This window comes from Anabrus simplex, chromosome 7, assembly GCF_040414725.1.
Source record: "Anabrus simplex isolate iqAnaSimp1 chromosome 7, ASM4041472v1, whole genome shotgun sequence".
Classification (NCBI taxonomy): Eukaryota; Metazoa; Arthropoda; class Insecta; order Orthoptera; family Tettigoniidae; genus Anabrus; species Anabrus simplex.
Window position 1 is genome coordinate 231,667,601 of NC_090271.1, and position 19,519 is coordinate 231,687,119.

The 19,519-nt window shown below is 42.4% G+C and overlaps 1 protein-coding gene across 2 annotated transcripts in view; it reads right to left on the reverse strand.

Annotated features, from left to right (window-relative positions):
• LOC136877502 (sodium/potassium-transporting ATPase subunit beta-2) overlaps positions 1-19,519 on the reverse strand; it is a 206,232-nt gene that overhangs the window by 150,611 nt on the left and 36,102 nt on the right. Inside the window, exon 1 of one of the 2 annotated variants that reach the window (XM_067151609.2) lies at positions 9,362-9,588. The exons of the other annotated variant lie outside the window; for it this stretch is intronic. Coding sequence (XP_067007710.1) covers positions 9,362-9,485 — 124 coding nt within the window. The 5' untranslated portion in view covers positions 9,486-9,588. Of the gene's footprint in view, positions 1-9,361; positions 9,589-19,519 lie in introns of those variants that run through there. 2 annotated transcript variants of the gene reach the window in all.

Below are 19,519 nucleotides of genomic sequence, written 5' to 3' on the forward strand. Positions count from 1 at the left end.
ACATATTTCAAAAGGCTCAGAGATTTCTCCAAGGAATTTCACTTTCGAGGTCGTACTTGTGAGGGTCTGCTGAATAAGTGCTCTGGTCTTCTTGTCCACTCTGAGTTCTTCTAGAATATCAAATACTGTCTGTCCACAGAGTCATACGCCTTCTTAAAATCCACAAAGGTGACGATCGTGCTGGCACTTCGGCGAATCCTTAATATCGTCTTCAAGTTCCATATTTGTTCTGCACATGATCGACCTTTCCTGAAACCCGCTTGGTACTCGCCAATCAGGTGATCTGTCTGTTTTTCTAACCGGTTCAAGAGAGCTTTGGAAATAATTTTGTATGCGATTGGCAGTAGAGGTATGCCTCTATAGTTGTTTGGATCTGCCTTGTCACCTTTCTTGTGCAATGGGTGTATTAATGCACATTTCCAATCCTGTGGAATCATTTCCGTTTCCCATATTTCTACTAGGATTGCATGAATTTTGCTTACAAGATCATCTCCAAGTTTACACATCTCCGCAGTGATGCCGTCCTCTCCAGGAGCTTTATTATTTTTAAGCGATCGTATGATCTCTGCTGTTTCCTGTATTGTCGGTGGCTGTGAATCGGGGTTGGGCATGGGCTTTTCAAAGTTCAATCTTTCCTTTGGAGGATCACAATTGAGGTGGTCTCGGAAGTAGTCAGCTAGAATGGTGCAGTTCTCTTTGGTGTTCGTTTCTAATGTTCCATTTGCTCGACGGAAACATAAAGATTATTATTATTTTCTATTTTGCTTTACGTCGCACCGACACAGATAGGTCTTATGGTGATGATGGGATAGGGAGGGCCTGGCATGAAAATGGGAAACCACGAAAAACCATCTTCAGGGTTGTCGACAGTGGGGTTCGAACCCACTTTCCTCCGGATGCAAGTTCGCAGCTGCGCGCCTCTAACCCCAAGCCAACTCACCCGATATTATTATCATTATTACTATTATTCAATGAAATGAAATGGTGTATGGCTTTTAGTGCCGGGAGTGTCCGAGGACATGTTCGGCTCGCCAGGTGCAGGTCTTTTGATTTGACACCCTTAGACGACCTGCGCGTCGTGATGAGGATGAAATGATGATGAAGACGACACATACACCCAGCCCCCGTGTCAGCGAAATTAACCAATGATGGTTAAAATTCCCGACCCTGCCGGGAATCGAACCCGGGACCCCTGTGACCAAAGGCCAGCACGCTAATTATTTAGCCATGGAGCTGGACATTATTACTCAACAATGTAACCTTTATGAATTATTTTTGTGGTTCTGGGTTCTGTTCCTAGCCAGGTCTTTCGATTCTCACCACAGAAGGCCAATTCCATTAGGCAGAGACTGGATTTTTCTTTCTGTTGTCCGTTTCTCATCTACTCCACTCAACAAAACATGAAATTATTCTCCACCACAGTTGTACACACTATCACACGACAGATGGTAATCGACTTGACCCCTCTGATGACAATGCGCGGCGTCTGTCATAGAAGGGCCAGACCAGGCAAATAATAGTCATACGAAATATCACCACCACTACACAGCGAGTTGGCTTCGTGGTTCGGATTGTGTAGCTGTCCGCTTACATTCGTGAGATTGTGGGTTCAAACCCTACCCTCAGCAGACCTGAAAATAGTTCCCCGTGGTTTTCCATTTTGACACCAGGGTCATGGTCGCTTCCTTCCCAGTCCTGATTCTGTCCTATCCAATCCCATCGTAGTCATAAGATTTCTTTGAGCCGGTGCGACGTGTGAGAAATAGAAAAAAACATACTAGCACTATACTATTATTATTCTCATTCAGTCATTTTCTCAAAACTTCAGACAGAGCCAGTAACGCTTAGTCGGTGTATTCAAACAAATTCAAAGAAGAATACTGCCCCTTGTTTTCTGCAAGTGTTCTACAGAAGTTGTATAATTATGTCATAATTATGTTTGGCTATTAACTAGAATGCAATGGGGGATTCCTCTCCAAATAAAAGAAAGCAACTATGTTCTATAAAAAAAGTTGGAAAAGCAAAAACATTATTCGTAGTTATCTCCCGCGATAGACAACAGTTTTGAAGCACGGTGTAATACGGAGCAAAATAAATATATTCAATTGATTTGAACATACCGCAGTCCTCTCGGAAGTCAGTGGTTAGAACACCACCATCTCTGAAAATAATTGCGAATGCTCCTTATTGACAATGTGCCAAATCTAATTCACTCAGCACTTGTTTTACGTGGCACTGACAGGTCTTATGAAGACGATGGGTTAGGAAAGAGGTATGGTTGGGAAGGTAGCGACCATCGGCAGTGATGTTCGAACCCAGAATCTCCTGACAGCTACGTAACGCAACCGCACAGCAACTCGCTCGATCTGACAGATTAACTTGCACTCAGAATGACAGCGCACTACCCTCAGCCACACACGTTCTTTATGTGGTGTTTTTTTTTTTTTTTGGTCAGCGATATTTCAATCCGTCCGCCTCTCTGGTGTAGTGGTTAGTGTGATTAGCTGCCACTCGCGGAGGCCCGAGTTCGATTCCCGGCTCTGCCACGAAATTTGAAAAGTGTTATGAGGGCTGGAACGGGATCCACTCAGTCAAATGAGTAGAGGTGGGTTCGATTCCCACCTCAGCGATCCTGAAAGTGGTTTTCCACTTCTCCTCCAGGCAAATGCCGGGATGGAACCTAACTTAAGGCCTCGGCCGCTTCCTTCCCTCTTTCTTGTCAGTCCCAATCTTCCAATCCCCCCGCAAGGCCCCTGTTAAGCATAGCAGGTGAGGCCACCTGGGCGAGTTACTGGCCATCCTCCCCAGTTGTATCCCACGACCCAGAGTCTGAAGCTCCAGGACACTGTCCTTGAGGTGGTAGAGGTATGATCCGTCGCTGAGTCCGAGGGAAGAACCGACCCTGGAGGGTAAGCAGGTAAAGAAGAATATATTTCAATCCATGAAAACCGAAACAAAACGCTCGCTCTTCCGCCTTTAGCATGAATGTTCTTTGGTACTGACACATCCCCCCAATGACCCACCTACACTGATTTAGATAAAATACAACTAGCGTCTGGACTCATTCTCTCTCTCTCTCTTTTTTTGCTAGGGGCTTTACGTCGCACCGACACAGATAGGTCTTATGGCGACGATGGGATAGGAAAGGCCTAGGAGTTGGAAGGAAGCGGCCGTGGCCTTAATTAAGGTACAGACCCAGCATTTGCCTGGTGTGAAAATGGGAAACCACAGAAAACCATCTTCAGGGCTGTCGATAGTGGGATTCGAACCTACTATATCCCGGATGCAAGCTCACAGCCGCGCGCCTCTACGCGCCTCTACGCGCACGGCCAACTCGCCCGGTGGACTCATTCTCTTGTTCTGAACATAGCTATATCGATAACGGAGCTGACAAATACTTCTATAATTCTAGCGCAATCTGCAGTGACACTCTGTATCCATAGACCAATACAAATCGCTTTGCTAATGTATGGAATTGCAAGTACACATAGTAACTATCGCTGTTAAAAGATTGTTAGCGGTACAGATAGGAGACCTCCAAAGTCTTATTTTCTGGCAGGTCCGACATGTGACCACTGTTGTCGGAGCTCTCCTTGTTAAGCAAAAATGAGTGAGCAACTACAGCGCTGTCAGTGAACTATGTCCGCGACAATAACAGTGATTTAGTGAAGACTAATTTCTTGGCTTCTATTATGCAGAGTGTCTACTTAAACTGTTATCATGTCTAAAAATAGATCTGCGACAGCAGCTTTCGTCTTACCGTTCATGGATTTGTAGAAAACTTAATAAACACGAGTGTAACAATCAGTAACGAAGGGTAGGAATTTCCTACGGATAAAGTGAACGGAACACAATATTTCATTAAATAATAATAACAATAACAGCAATTACATGTTTGTTTGTTTTTTCCTGCTAACCACCAGTATTTGCCCATGTATTTAAGAGGGGCCCACCGAGTGTCATATTTTCTCACAAGTCCTACATTCTCTATCAGATGGTACCCCAGCCATTCGAATCGGATCTTCAGTTTCAGAGCTATACTTAACACCAACGTGAGTGAACGATTTCCTTACACTAAGGTTTGTGGTGCTATCTCAGGATCCAACCAGCCTGCGGGCCGATGACTTAACATACAAGGTCTGTAGCCTGATCTTATGGACGTTTTCGCGTCGAAACATCTGACGTTTTTCCAGTTCCGAGGCTAAATGGTTATACATTCTGACCTTTGGTCCTAAGGATCCTGGGTTCGAATCCCACAGGGGTCGGGAATTGATCAATTCCTCTGAATGTCCATGTCGTTTCCAGCATTATAATTCATATTAAGTAGGGCCCCATCCTCTCAGACACGCAGGTCAGGTATAAGGGCGTCAACTCGAAAGGCATCAGAATCTTCGGAGGGTTTCGTCGCACCGACACAGATAGGTCTTATGGCGACGATAAGGTGGGAAAGTGCTAGGATGCGGCCGTGGCTTTAGTTAAGGTACAGCCCCAGCATTTCCCTGATGTGAAAATGGGAAACCACGGAAAACCATCTTCAAGGCTGCCGACAGTGGGGTTCAAACCCACTATCTCCCCAATACTAGATACTGGCCGCACTTAAGCGACTACAGCTATCAAGATAGGTATTATTATTATTATTATTATTATTATTATTATTATTATTATCATCATCATCATCATCATCATCATCTGAAAGGAAATCATTCTGTATTAGCGAACGAGATAAAAGCAACATCGTAGGCCTGACAAGTGGTTACAAAAAAGTGTTTCCAGAACCTTTACAAACGCTGACAATGGTTTTTAGTTGTGCAAGGGAATACACCAATTTTTAAGACCTCTGCTGCAATGTAGAGAAAATTACAGATACAAATACAATTTTATGGTCACCTTCACAGAATGAACGACAGGCCAGAGTAAAGTGTAGCTTCCACCGAAGTCCCAGTCAACATCATGGCTGTGACAATATGGAAGCTGCTGGGGTATGGGTAGTGCTGAGTAATGACATTCAAGAGCACGACTAGTGCTTCTGAGTGTTATGAAAGGTGCTGCTCATAGGGTCAGTCGTGCTGCAATAGTACTTTCTGACCCAGTGAGGAAAGCAATGGCAAACTACCTCACTCCTCATCTTGCCTAGTACGCCTCATTTTGGTGCTGCCATTAGTTTTTGGGGTTTCCTTATGACCGCATAATCTTTGGTGGTGCTATTTGAGGATCCAACCAGCCTCTGGGCTGATGACCTAACAGACCGACAGTTCTTTCACGTACCGGTAAACTGAGCGAGTTAACCGTGCGATTAGGAGCGCGTAGCTGTGAGCTTGCATCCGAGACATAGTGGGTTTGAACCCCATTGTCGGCATCCCTGAAGACGGTTTTGCATGGTTTCCCATTTTCACACCAGGCAAATGCTGGGACTGTACTTTAATTATGGCCACGGCCACTTCGTCCCCACTACTAGGCCTTTCCTATACCATTGTCGCCATAAGACCTATCTGTGTTGGTGTAAAGTAAAGAAACTTGTAAAAAAAAAAAAAATCACGACATAAAAACCTTGCCCTTATACCACTACCGTCGAGCGAAAGGTACTGTTAGGGAAAGGTTTTCAACTGTTGCCAAGTACTTTTCTACTTCTCTCCAGTGGCTCCTTTTCTAATAACAATACTGTTATTGGTTTTACGTCCGGCTCCATGGCTAAATGGTTAGCGTGCTGGCCTTTGGTCACAGGGGTCCCGGGTTAGATTCTTGGCGGGGTCGGGAATTTTAACCAAAATTGGTTAATTTCGCTGGCACGGGGGTTGGGTGTTTGTGTCGTCCTCATAATTTCATCCTCATCACGACGTGCAGGTCGCCTACGGGGTCAGCTCAAAAGACCTGCACATGGCGAACCAAGTATGTCCTCAATTTTCGGAGACGCCGAGGTGTCGGAATTTTGTCCCGCCAGTAAATCTACCGACACGAGGCTGACGTATTTGAGCACGTTTAACTATATATCATCGAACTGAGGCAGGATCGAACCTGCCAAGCACCTCGGTTTGTGCCGTTCACCCTGGCTCTCCTCACTCTAGGACTGTAACTGAAGGCCTCTGTAACAGGGCCATTACAACTGACAACGTCTATGTTTGAGGGGTCGGCTTGCAGGTTCTTTGTCGGTCCCTTCCCTAATTACTGTCGTGTGCCCGTCACATTTATGGTTTCTTGTCGTGAAACGAAGAGTACCGGCAGTTTAATTTCGGGAGACGGTGGTTTCGAACCCCACTGTTAGCAACCTGAAGAGTATTTGGGAGATAGTGGGTTAGAACCCAGCTGTCGGCAGCCCAGAAGATGGTTTTCCGTGGTTTCCCATTTTCACACCAGGCAAATGCTGGGGCTGTACCTTAATTAAGGCCACGGTGACTTCCTTCCCACTCCTAGCCCCTTCCTGTCCCAATCGTCGCCATAAGACCTATCTGTGTCGGTGCGACGTAAAGCAACTTAGAAAAAAAAAACAGCCTGAAAATGGTTTTCCGTCATTTACTATTTTCACACCAGACAGGCTGTACTGTACTCAAGACTACTCCCTTCCTAATCCTACTCCTTTCCTACCCAACAGTCGCCAAGACCTAGGGAAGTCGATGCGACTTTCGTTAAACCACTTCAAAAACGTACCGGTAAATCGAGTGGTTCAAATACCACTGGACTGAGACGGAATGGAACCTGCCAACATGCGCTCATTAAGCCATCGCTCTAGCACTTAGCCTGGTCAGATGTTATTTTTGTGCCTTAATATTATTTTAATGTAGTGCAATGAGTAACTTTATATTTGTGAATTACTGAAAAACAATGGACTTAATACAATGTTCGGTTCCGTGGCTGACTGGAAAGCCCACGGGTCGACGGCTCAAAGGGCCCCGGGTTCGATTCCCGATTGGACTAGAGTTTTTAACAGCGTATAGTTAATTTCGCTGGCTCTGAGCGTTTGTCTTCAACTACCTAGGTACATATAACAGCACAAACATGTAATAGCGAATACATTCTCCAAGTACGGTTGGCGTCAGGAAGGGCATCCGGTTATAAAACCTGGGCCAAAGCCACGTTTGAGTGCAGACACCAATAAAATGGACAAAGGCCAGGAAGATCTTATTAAAGAATGGAGAATGGAAGTTACGTCAACTCATTTGAGTACAAATAATTCCATTATAATAAACAATAACCATGCTTTCTTTCCACAACTAACGTGTGGAACAAAGGGTAGTAGGAGTAATAGGGTAGAAGGAAACATGTTAGTGGAGGGAGATGGATGAAAATGGAATTTTAGTGAATGAAAAGAAATTTGCTTTGACTAAGGATATTTTTTTGGTAAATAATGTCCGCCTCTGTGGTGTAGTGGTTAGTGTGATTAGCTGCCACCCACGGATACCCGGCTCTACCACGATATTTGAAAAGTGGTACGGGAGGTTAACCGAGTAGAGGGGGGCTCGATTTCCACCTCAGGCATTCTCGAAGTGATTTTCCACTTCTCCTCCGGGCAAATGCAGGGATGGTACCCAAGTTTAAGCCACGGACGCTTCCTTCCTTGTCTATCTCTTCCAATCTTCCCCTCCCCCAACAAGGCCCCTCTTCAGCATAGCAGTTGTGTCCACCTGGGCGAGGTACTGGTCCCCCTCTCCAGTTGTATCACCCGACCCAAAGTCTCACGCTCCAGGACACCGCCCTTGAGGCGGTCGAGGTGTGATCCCTCGCTGAGTACGAGGTAAAAACTAACCCTGGATGGTAAATGAATAAAGAAATAAAATGAAATAAATGACATACGCTACAATATTAAATTTACCACATAGAACATAAGATGGTAGTAGAATCCAATTATACAAGCTGTAACTACAAATCATGTATGAAAGTTTATAACTTTGAAACGGTTAAAGATCTGGATGACCCAGCTCATGTAAAACTAGGGTAGTGAATAAAAAAAACAACTTATTAACTTATTACGGTTCCTCTTCTTTTTTTAAACTGGAGAGGGGGGGGGGGGGGGCGTGATAGCTGAATGGCATCGCTACTGGCTTCTCACCAATGTATTCACGGTTCGACTCGCAGCACGAGGTATTCTTGAACCTGTGGTTCGGATTCACGGAAAATTGAAGGTCAACAGTCGCACTTTATTTTTTCAGGAATGAAATTTCCCTCCTTTATAAGATTCCAGAAATGCGTAAAAATCCCTTAAAATATACAGAAGTTCTAAAATGGCGAATAATTTTTGTCTTTAGTTAACCATTATTTAACTGTAGTCTTACTACCATTAGGAACATAACGGTCAAACTAAAAACTGACAAGCGGTAACGTAACAGTTATGGCTTGATAACTTAGTGTTAAGTTCTAGATTGTCTTTAGAATTTAAATAACGCTTATAACTTTTTCTCATTCCATCTTTGATTTATGATTATTGATTACTTTATCGAAAATTTCATCCTGTATGGAACTCGATTCTGAAAATGACTGCCAAATTATATTAATAGAATGAGCTGTCCTCAAAAAAGAATCTAGGATATTCTAGTGGAAAAGTTCCATCAATGTCGTAAACATTTCTTCTATACACATGACAGGAAACAACACGCCAATTCATGGGCTGCCCGCGCTGTCAGAACTAGAACCAAACGAAAAAGTGCCGAAGCAAATACATCACTTCGTTTGCTTGTTTTAGCCTATATAGTTTTATAAACTTAAGTTAAATTAAACACACTTTTAATTATTGTGAACGGTTAATTACAGAGTTATTAAGTCAGAAATCCGGCCATTAGAAGAATAAACAGCCGAGAATATATTCAACAAACAAAAATGAAATTTTTAAATACTGAAACCAGAAACACAAAAAGGAGAAAAGTAGCTTCGTGCCTGAAAGTTCATGCCTACGGAATACCAAGCAACGTGAGTACAGCTTTGAAGAATGCTGATTACGATGCTGACATTACAAAATGCATCCCCATCCGGCAGTCTAAAGACAAGCGATACTTACTACTCAATCATTCTAAAACTTCATTCATAATGAGGGTCGTTTCTCGTCTAAGGATTCTGCAGTACATACGAAACGGCACCACTCCCACCAAAACATGAACTCCTAACCAACAGTGGGCACGCCCTTTCCCGCCTAGCGTTGTCAACGACAACGGTAATTCCTTCTTTTACGAGTCCATTTAAACAATACACACTTCACAAACTAATAAAAACAACAACAAACAAATTCAGGGTTGCGTTTCTATTCCTGCTCGGATAACCAAGTCTCCTGTAAGGATTTGGTGGCAAACTTGAGCATTCCAGAGCTCAAACAAGATGATGCCACTGAGACGGGCATGGAAGACAATGTCCTTGTAACAAGCAGGTGTTTTGCACTTACCCCAGCTCAAACCAGACCTCCCCAGTACGGCTCCCGTCTCCGGATTGTAGATAAAGTTCATTGTACTCTGCTTGGGCGGTTGTTGGAACATCCCGCTGTCCATTTCATAGGCAGTCTTGGACATGATAGCGGCTGTTTACCCCAACACTAGAACACGAAATCCTGCAGCACACCAGCACGCCACACAGCTTGCCGCTTGCTCGCCTCAAAGCGTACTGGACTCGCTATTGGCTGCCACCTTTCCACGCAACACGTCACCGCTGCATGACGTAGAAACAACAATTCCTACCAGCAAGAGCAGCACCAGCAATGACCAGGTAGGGGACCGGTGCGACATCTGCAGTACTACCGGGAATCATGGGCGGTGTACCTTCCTACTGTTGAGGTCACCATAGCTCAATGGGGTAACTTAACATATCCTCACTCTTTCCTTAGCGACTGCTTTATAGGATGGACTTTCCTTCATAACAAAAGCCGGCAGGTGAAGCTCGGAGCCAAGGTGTGTACTCTTATATCGTATGGCAGTTAGGGCGAGCTCAAATGCCGCCAGGACGTATACAATGAAAGGGTGAAAGTTTAGGGCAGATGACGCAACAATGACAGGTTCAGCGAGTAAGACAAACAAACCAAAGCAGGGTTGCAGGTACGGCGACCACAATCAATCATCAATGATCTGCACTTATGGCTGTCTCCCAGGTGGCAGATTCCCTATCAATTGTTTACCTAGATTTTTCTTAAATATTTTCAGCGAACTTCGACATTTATCGAACATTTCCCTTGATAATTTATTCCAGGTCCGCCTCTGTGGTGTACTGGTTATGTGATTAGCTGCCACCCCCGAAGGCCCGGGTTCGATTCCCGGCTCTGCCACGAAATTTGAAAAGTGGTACGAGGGCTGGAACGGGGTCCACTGACCCTCGGGCGGTCAAATGAGTAGAGGTGGATTCGATTCCCACCTCAGCCATCCTGGAAGTGGTTTTCGTGGTTTCCCACTTCTCCTCCAGGCAAATGCCGGGATGGTACCTAACTTAAGGCCACGGCCGCTTCCTTCCTCTTCCTCGTCTATCCCTTCCAAACTTCCCATCCCCCACAAGGCCCCTGTTCAGCATAGCAGGTGAGGCCGCCTGGGCGAGGTTCTGGTAATTCTCCCCAGTTGTATACCTCGACCCAATGTCTCACGCTCCAGGACACTGCCGTTGAGGCGTAAGAGCTGGGATCCCTCGCTGAGTGTGAGGGAAAAACCAACCCTGGAGGGTAAACAGATTAAGAAGAAGAAGAATACAGCAATATGCGGGGATAAGAGCGAGCATAAAGTAATAGATTTGTGGAACCTCTCCAAATACCAGGTATTAGGGACTTAGGAGGTCTGTCCCTTCTTATTTTGAGTTCTTGGTCACGGCAGACAAATCCTGAGCTACTAACAAAAACATTCCGTGAAAATAACGATACAATTCAAATAAAAGTATTCTAAAGAAAAGTTTTTGCCGACAGAACAGGATATTTCCCAGCTGACTCTCAGGCAGTATTCGATCTGACAAGAATTATTCCGAAATCTTCATGACCGAATTATCATAATGAAAATGCACTCTCTTTCTTATAATCAGTTGACTTTATCCACAATCAACCAATGCTTCGCTATGCCTGGCAGCTTCTCGTTTTAGATATTCACATGTTATAGAAATTAATTTCCATGTACCGGGAAGCTGAAGTGTAGATAACTGCTTCCATGGCGTGCTCCTGGTGCGATTATTAACTGCCCATCGAACAGCTGCATTACCATGAAGTGCGATTATCACATTAAATTTCCGTTCTACCACGTAATTGATATTATTTTCGGTTTCGTTTCAGCCGTCTATAGACCACGTTTCACAATCTTTGCAGTATATTTAGCTTTCTCTGCATTCACTATCTTCCAGTTTACTCTCATCCTTTCTTCCATTGCCTTCTTCTGTCCTTCTGCATTGGATCACCCTTCCCGCAGTCTCCTGGAAACCGTGGAAGTTTTGGACGAGTTGTCTATATCGATTTCCGTCTCCATCATCATTTCATCCTCATCACGACGTACAGGTCGCCTACGGGTGTCAAATCAAAAGCTTTGTCTTCCTCTTCCTGAAGAATTCAAAGATTCTCTTCGTCAGTCTGTTATTTTCCATCTTCAACAAGTGTCCATAGAAATGTAACCTTCTCATCAATTCAACCACCCCCTCCGCTCTTTGATGCAATGCTTGTTAGGTTTGTAATTTGTTACATTTATTCATAAGTTAGAAGTAACAGACATGAAAGTAGCAAGAATGATTGCATGTACAAACAGGTGGGAACAATGGCAGAAGGGTACTCGGAATGAGGAGATAAAGGCTAATTTAGGAATGAACTCGATGGATGAAGCTGTACGCATAAACCGGCTTCGGTGGTGGGATCACGTGAGGCGAATGGGAGAGGATAGGTTACCTAGTGAGAATAATTGACTCTGTTATGGAGGGTAAGAGAAGTAGAGGTAGACCAAGACGGCTATGGTTAGATTCAGTTTCCAACGATTTAAAGATAAGAGGTATAGAACTAAATGAGGCACAACACTAGTTGCAAGTCGAGGACTGTGGCGACGTTTAGTAAATTCACAGAGGCTTGCAGACTGAACGCTGAAAGGCATAACAGTCTCTAATAATAATGTATGTATGTATGTATGTATGTATGTATGTATGGGCCTAGAAATTTTCTTAGCTTCTTCCTCTTTTTCCGTATATCTTCAAGCCCACATTTTCCAATCATATCCAATGTTCCTGCTGCATACATGCGCTCAGGTTTAACAACAGTGCCTAGATGCCTCAATTTAGCCCCATAAGACAGAACATTTTTTGTCTCATCAGTTGAAATGCAATTTCCAGTTTTCTCGCCCACTCCTGAATAGCATTCTTTTCCGACACATTCTCTTGTCAATTGTCTTCATTCTCCTTAACTTTTCGTCTCCTAACAACTGAGGGACCTCTTCATTGTTGTTCATAAACGCAGTCTTCTTCCCCATTATCTTCAATTCTTTACTTAGCTGTTGCTATATCGCTAGTGAGTATCACTATATCATTAGCGAATGTCAAACAATCTATACTTATAGTATTATTATTATTATTATCATTATTATTATTATTATTATTATTATTATTATTATTATTATTATTACTGAAAATCTACAACCTGTTTTCCAGTCAGTGACCGGATCAGGGATGGAATAAGTGAAGCCCCTATCTTGCAGCGAGGATAGCAATTGTGCCGGCTGCCGAAACCTGTCGCAATCCTCTGCGGCAATGATGAATGACTGACAGATGAAATGAAATGATATCGGAGAGTGTTGCTGGAATGAAAGATGGGAGGGAAAACCGGAGTGCCCAGAGAAGAATCTGTCCCTCCTCCGCTTTGTTCATCACAAATCTCACATGGAGCGACCGGGATTTGAACCACGGAACCCTGCGGTGAGAGGCCTACGCGCTGCCGGCTGAGCCACGGAGGTTATTGTTATTATTAATTCAATTTTCAAATAAAAACCATGTTACGAAAGAAATTGACCTAAAAGAGCATTTAAACATAATTTCTGTCTTACATTTTAGTAAAGGTGCTTTCAGGTTACCTACTGGAAGGAGTTCCAAGTTTTCCTTTCATCTATCCGAAGCAGAAAGAGCTCCGAAACAATCTTCTTCATGGATGTAACTTTTACGTCAGTGCACGCATTATTACTAAGTTTTATAAAAGTCAGAAGCAGGGTCCCCTTCTTGGTACAAATGCTCCAGGTTTCTATTCAAGACCGAGTGCAATGTACAGTATGTGTTGCAGGATCGAGTCTTAACTCGGTCATATGTGTTAATGTTTTCGTAAAAATACTATTAATGTTGTTTTGTTAATCTCCGCCCAACTCCTATAGATGTTTAGACATGCCAGGATGTAGGAATTTTGCCCTGAAACGTGCCAAAAGCCGACGATATGGAGTTATCACATTCAACCACTCTCAAATGTCACCGACCTCATGTTTATGTTTTCTTCAGTTATAAATTTACTTCACTATATTCATGCCAGACGTTGTTTCGAATCAATACTACACATCATAGGTAATTAGGTAACATTAATCTCTTTCATACCGGGCGAGTTGGCCGTGCGCGTAGAGGCGCGCGGCTGTTAGCTTGCATCCGGGAGATAGTAGGTTCGAATCCCACCATCGGCAGCCCTGAAGATGGTTTTCCGTGGTTTCCCATTTTCACACCAGGCAAATGCCGGGGCTGTACCTTAATTAAGGCCACGGCCGCTTCCTTCCAACTCCTAGACCTTTCCCATCCCATCGTCGCCATAAGAACTATCTGTGTCGGTGCGACGTAAAGCCCCTAGCAAAAAAAAAATCTTTTTCATATCTCTCTCTTTTTTTTTTCTATTTGCTATTTGCTTCACGTCGCAATGACACAGATAGGTCTTATGGCGATGATGGGACAGAAAAGGCCTAGCAATGGGAAGGAAGCGGCCGAGGCCTTAATTAAGATATAGCCCCAGAATTTGCCTGGTGTGAAAATGGGAAACCACCGAAAACCATCTTCAGGGCTGCCGACAGTGGGATTCGAACACACTATCTCCCGGATGCAAGCTCACAGCTGCTTGCCCCTAACGCACGGCCAACTCGCCCGGTCTCTTTCACATCAAGGTTATTTCAAAGTACTGGGGATAATGGAAAAATGTCATGCCTTGGTAAATATAAAATATCAACATTGTACTAATAAATAGCATAATTAATAGAACAAAAACATTAAGTTTCTCTACGAATATAACGCATTACAAGAATTCCATGTTTGTTTCAACGGGCCCGGAAAATATCTATATAAATAAAATTGTTCGTGTCTGTTTGTTTGTCTGTCTGTTTGTCTGTTCCACCATCACGTCGAAACGGCTGGATAGATCTCAACCAAACTTCATATTTAGAGTATACTCATCCCGGGGAAGGTTTCGATATGCATATCATTTTAAAATCTTTGAATACACGGGGGGTTTATAGGAAAACCAGAATGGTTTTCCCACCATCACGTCGAAACGGCTGGATAGATCTCAACCAAACTTCATATTTAGAGTATACTCCTCCCGGGGAAGGTTTCGATATGCATATCATTTTAAAATCTTTGAATACACGGGGGGTTTATAGGAAAACCAGAATGGTTTTTCCACCATCACGTCGAAACGGCTGGATAGATCTCAACCAAACTTCATATTTAGAGTATACTCCTCCCGGGGAAGGTTTCGATATGCATATCATTTTAAAATCTTTGAATAGATGGGGGTTTATAGGAAAACCAGAATGGTTTTTCCACCATCACGTCGAAACGGCTGGATAAATCTCAACCAAACTTCATATTTAGAGTATATTCCTCCCGGGGAAGGTTTCGATATGCATATCATTTTAACATCTTTGAATACACGGGGGGTTTATAGGAAAACCAGAATGGTTTTTCCACCATCACGTCGAAACGGCTGGATAGATCTCAACCAAATTTCATATTTAGAGTATACTCATCCCGGGGAAGGTTTCGATATGCATATCATTTTAATATCTTTGAATAGATGGGGGTTTATAGGAAAACCAGAATGGTTTTTCCACCATCACGTCGAAACGGCTCGAGAGATCTCAACTAAACTTCATATTTAGAGTATACTCCTCCCGGGGAAGGTTTCGATATGCATATCATTTTAAAATCTTTGAATAGATGGGGGTTTATAGGAAAACCAGAATGGTTTTTCCACCATCACGTCGAAACGGCTGGATAGATCTCAACCAAACTTCATATTTAGAGTATATTCCTCCCGGGGAAGGTTTCGATATGCATATCATTTTAAAATCTTTGAATAGATGGGGGTTTATAGGAAAACCAGAATGGTTTTTCCACCATCACGTCGAAACGGCTGGATATATCTCAACCAAATTTCATATTTAGAGTATACTCATCCCGGGGAAGGTTTCAATATGCATATAATTTTAAAATCTTTGAATAGACGGGGGTTTATAGGAAAACCAGAATGGTTTTTCCACCATCACGTCGAAACGGCTCGATTGATCTCAACTAAACTTCATATTTAGAGTATACTCCTCCCGGGGAAGGTTTCGATATGCATATAATTTTAAAATCTTTGAATAGACGGGGGGTTTATAGGAAAACCAGAATGGTTTTTCCACCATCACGTCGAAACGGCTGGATAAATCACAACCAAACTTCATATTTAGAGTATATTCCTCCCTGGGAAGGTTTCGATATGCATATCATTTTAAAATCTTTGAATACACGGGGGGTTTATAGGAAAACCAGAATGGTTTATCCACCATCACGTCGAAATGGCTGGATATATCTCAACCAAATTTCATATTTAGAGTATATTCATCCCGGGGAAGGTTTCAATATGCATATCATTTTAAAATCTTTGAATACACGGTGGTTTATAGGAAAACCAGAATGGTATTTCCACCATCACGTCGAAACGGCTCGATAGATCTCAACTAAACTTCATATTTAGAGTATACTCCTCCCGGGGAAGGTTTCGATATGCATTTCATTTTAAAATCTTTGAATACACGGGGGGTTTATAGGAAAACCAGAATGGTTTTTCCACCATCACGTCGAAACGGCTGGATAGATCTCAACCAAACTTCATATTTAGAGTATATTCCTCCCGGGGAAGGTTTCGATATGCATATCATTTTAAAATCTTTGAATACGCGGGGGGTTTCTAGGAAAACCAGAATGGTTTTTCCACCATCACGTCGAAACGGCTGGATATATCTCAACCAAATTTCATATTTAGAGTATACTCATCCCGGGGAGGGTTTCGATATGCATATCATTTTAAAATCTTTGAATAGATGGTGTTTATAGGAAAACCAGAATGGTTTTCCACCATCACGTCGAAACGGCTGGATAGATCTCAACCAAACTTCATATTTAGAGTATATTCCTCCCGGGGAAGGTTTCGATATGCATATCATTTTAAAATCTTTGAATACACGGGGGGTTTATAGGAAAACCAGAATGGTTTTTCCACCATCACGTCGAAATGGCTGGATATATCTCAACCAAATTTCATATTTAGAGTATAGTCATCCCGGGGAAGGTTTCGATATGCATATCATTTTAAAATCTTTGAATACACGGGGGGTTTATAGGAAAACCAGAATGGTTTTTCCACCATCACGTCGAAACGGCTCGATAGATCTCAACTAAACTTCATATTTAGAGTATACTCATCCCGGGGAAGGTTTCAATATGGATATCATTTTAAAATCTTTGAATAGACGGGGGTTTATAGGAAAACCAGAATGGTTTTCTCTTATACTATTGATTTTCTGTAAACTTCGTTTACCGTACGTGAAACGTCTCTTCATTATAAACAACTTTCGTTATGTTCATAATTTACCTTACTCTACATGACGGAGAAATTTACAATTTTCTGCTGGTACCATGCTCTGCATTGAGTGACCGACAGACCGACAACGAACCTACAGGTTACCATGGCAACGTCTCCGACTGCATGCCAGCAGGGAAGTAACGTATTGCCATTTTCCTCATCATGCTTTTAAATTCGTGGTTGTTCCTTGGGTACAAGGCAAGACAGGCGTCAATCGGCCTATCTGCGGGATATTGGCGGAATATCGTTGGATGTTATAACCGCCTTCGAATAGATTAAGTAATAACACCATTAGTCATCTTCTTAATATTTGTTTACCTAGGAATCACTGGACCTAAATTTCTTCTCTGTTACCGCTTTATTATATCCATAACTCACACTAGCATAATTTATTGAGGGGCATTTGATTTTCCAATACATTAACTTGGCATTTACATATTTGTCGTTATCCGGCTGTCCTCAGTTATAATCCATTTTCTATTACTTTCAACTTTCTTAACTGTATTATTTTCTTCCTTAATTACGCCGTATGTACGCGAGTGCTACAAACTACTGGATGTATTTCCACCAATACTCATATTTATAATACACCTGTCCTTGATAGGTTTTAGGGCAAATATTGTTTCTAAATCCCTGAACTGACTGGGGGTTTATACGAAACCGAAACAGTGATTTTGCACTTCCACAAAATATACACAACCAACGTTAATTTAAATCTACCTGCCTTGGTAGAAATTAATTTCTAAACCTTTTTTCTCATGTGCATCATTTCGATACGAGGATTAATAAGGGAGATATCATTAACGGACCGTTTTTTTGTACAAGTCCCATCGGACTTAACTCACGAGCGGGTGCGTGTAAAGCGTATTCCTTACAACTTGAAAACTACTGAAGACATTCGAACCAAAATTCATATTTAGCATCCACCTGTCCAAAGGTAGGTTTTAAACGTAAATAACATTTCATGTTCCGGAATGGACTGGCGGTTTATAGGGAACCGAAAAGGTGATTTTACTCTTCCACAATATATACAGAACAAGACCAACCTGACTGGAAATCGACCAAACGTGATGGAATTCCACCTCTAAACCTTTTTTCATGTGCATTTTTTCGTCAGGAGGATTAATAAGGGAGATATCATGAATGGTCAGTTTTGCAGGTTAAGTCCAGCGGACATAACCAAAAAGGTGTTTTTCATGGAGCAGATTCCTTATCTATATAAATCAAATCGTAACGACTGTGTGCCTCTACACTGACTATTTTGGGGAAATTTTCGTACAGCTTTCCGTTTAAGGGGTAATAATGACCATCTGCATAATTTTTGGTTTAGTTTCCTGAAAGTCCTAATTTTTACCCGCCTCGCCCAAAATCCAGATTGCGGCATAATCTGCCAGAAGAAAAAGAAGATAATTGAAATTTGACAAAATTATACGTTTTAGCCTGTAACGAACGGAAAACATCCAAGATCATTAAATTTTTCACTTTTTATCCCCGAAGAATATCGAAATATGCAGGCAATTTTAATGATGGTGCAGACCTTCGGAAATTCCTATCACATAACAGATTGCACAATCTCCGTTCAATTTGGAATGATCTACAACCTTGGTCTTATGACTTTTTGCCGTATCTGTATCAATTTTACGTTTGATTTTTCTCTATTAATGGATGTTAAGTCAATTTGGAACTTTCACATGCATAATTCATACCTTCGATTACTTATATGAAATACAGAATCATCAAACTCTTCACGAAAATTGGCCCACCCAGTAGCCATATATGAGCCAAATGCTATGTATGTAGCTGTCACATAATTATCCGAAAAGTAATGTAATGTGAGATAATCTTACAAGAACGTTACCCTGTTCCACGTTTCTAACTCAATCTGACCCAAAAATAGATGACATATCATAGGACCAGCCATTTAGGCCACTAAATCCGGCGTGTCTTATGGTATAATCCTTTGTCGATATGACGTACGTTTAGTAGCAGTTAATCTGTAAATGAAGGTCTTCAATATTGTAAACACGCATATACTTTCGTATGTCGATCTATATATATTCACTGATGTCGATTTGTAGCGATCGAGAAAGGGTGGGTCTGCTATTGTAATCAGTACTCCCCACACCGTCTTTGACTGGCAGTATGAAAGGGTTCCTTCTCCAACTCCTGTGTAACTGTCATTAGTAAGGAAGGTCTACAATTGTAATGAATAGTTCACTTCTCGATTTGACTTGCAGAAGGCAAGTGAGCATGCAGTTTTGTTTAAAACTCCCCTACCCGATTGTGTTTGGCAGTAGGCAAGTGTGCCCGCCATTATAAAGAAATGTCCTCATCTAAAATGTGACTGGCATTAGGCATAGTGGCCTGCTATTTTGATGGAAAATCACCAACTTGGTGTGACTGGCAGTAAGCTGGCTGGAAGTAGGAAAATGGGCCTGACATTATAATGATAACTGCACAATTCAATTTCGAGTGATAGTAGGGTAATTGCCTGCCATTATAATAAAAACTGTAATCTGTCTGGAAGTAGGAAAGGGGGCTGCCATTTTAACGAAAACTCGCCAAATCGATTCTGTCCGCATAGTAGGCAATGGGGCCTGCAATTATAATGTAGACTTCCCAACTCGATTGTGAATGGTAGTAGGCAAGTGAGCCTGCCGTTATATCACAAATCCATAACAAACACTTTACATTGGAAACAACGTACGGGGACCTCCCCATGCTCTTTCTCGGATAACGCTAAGA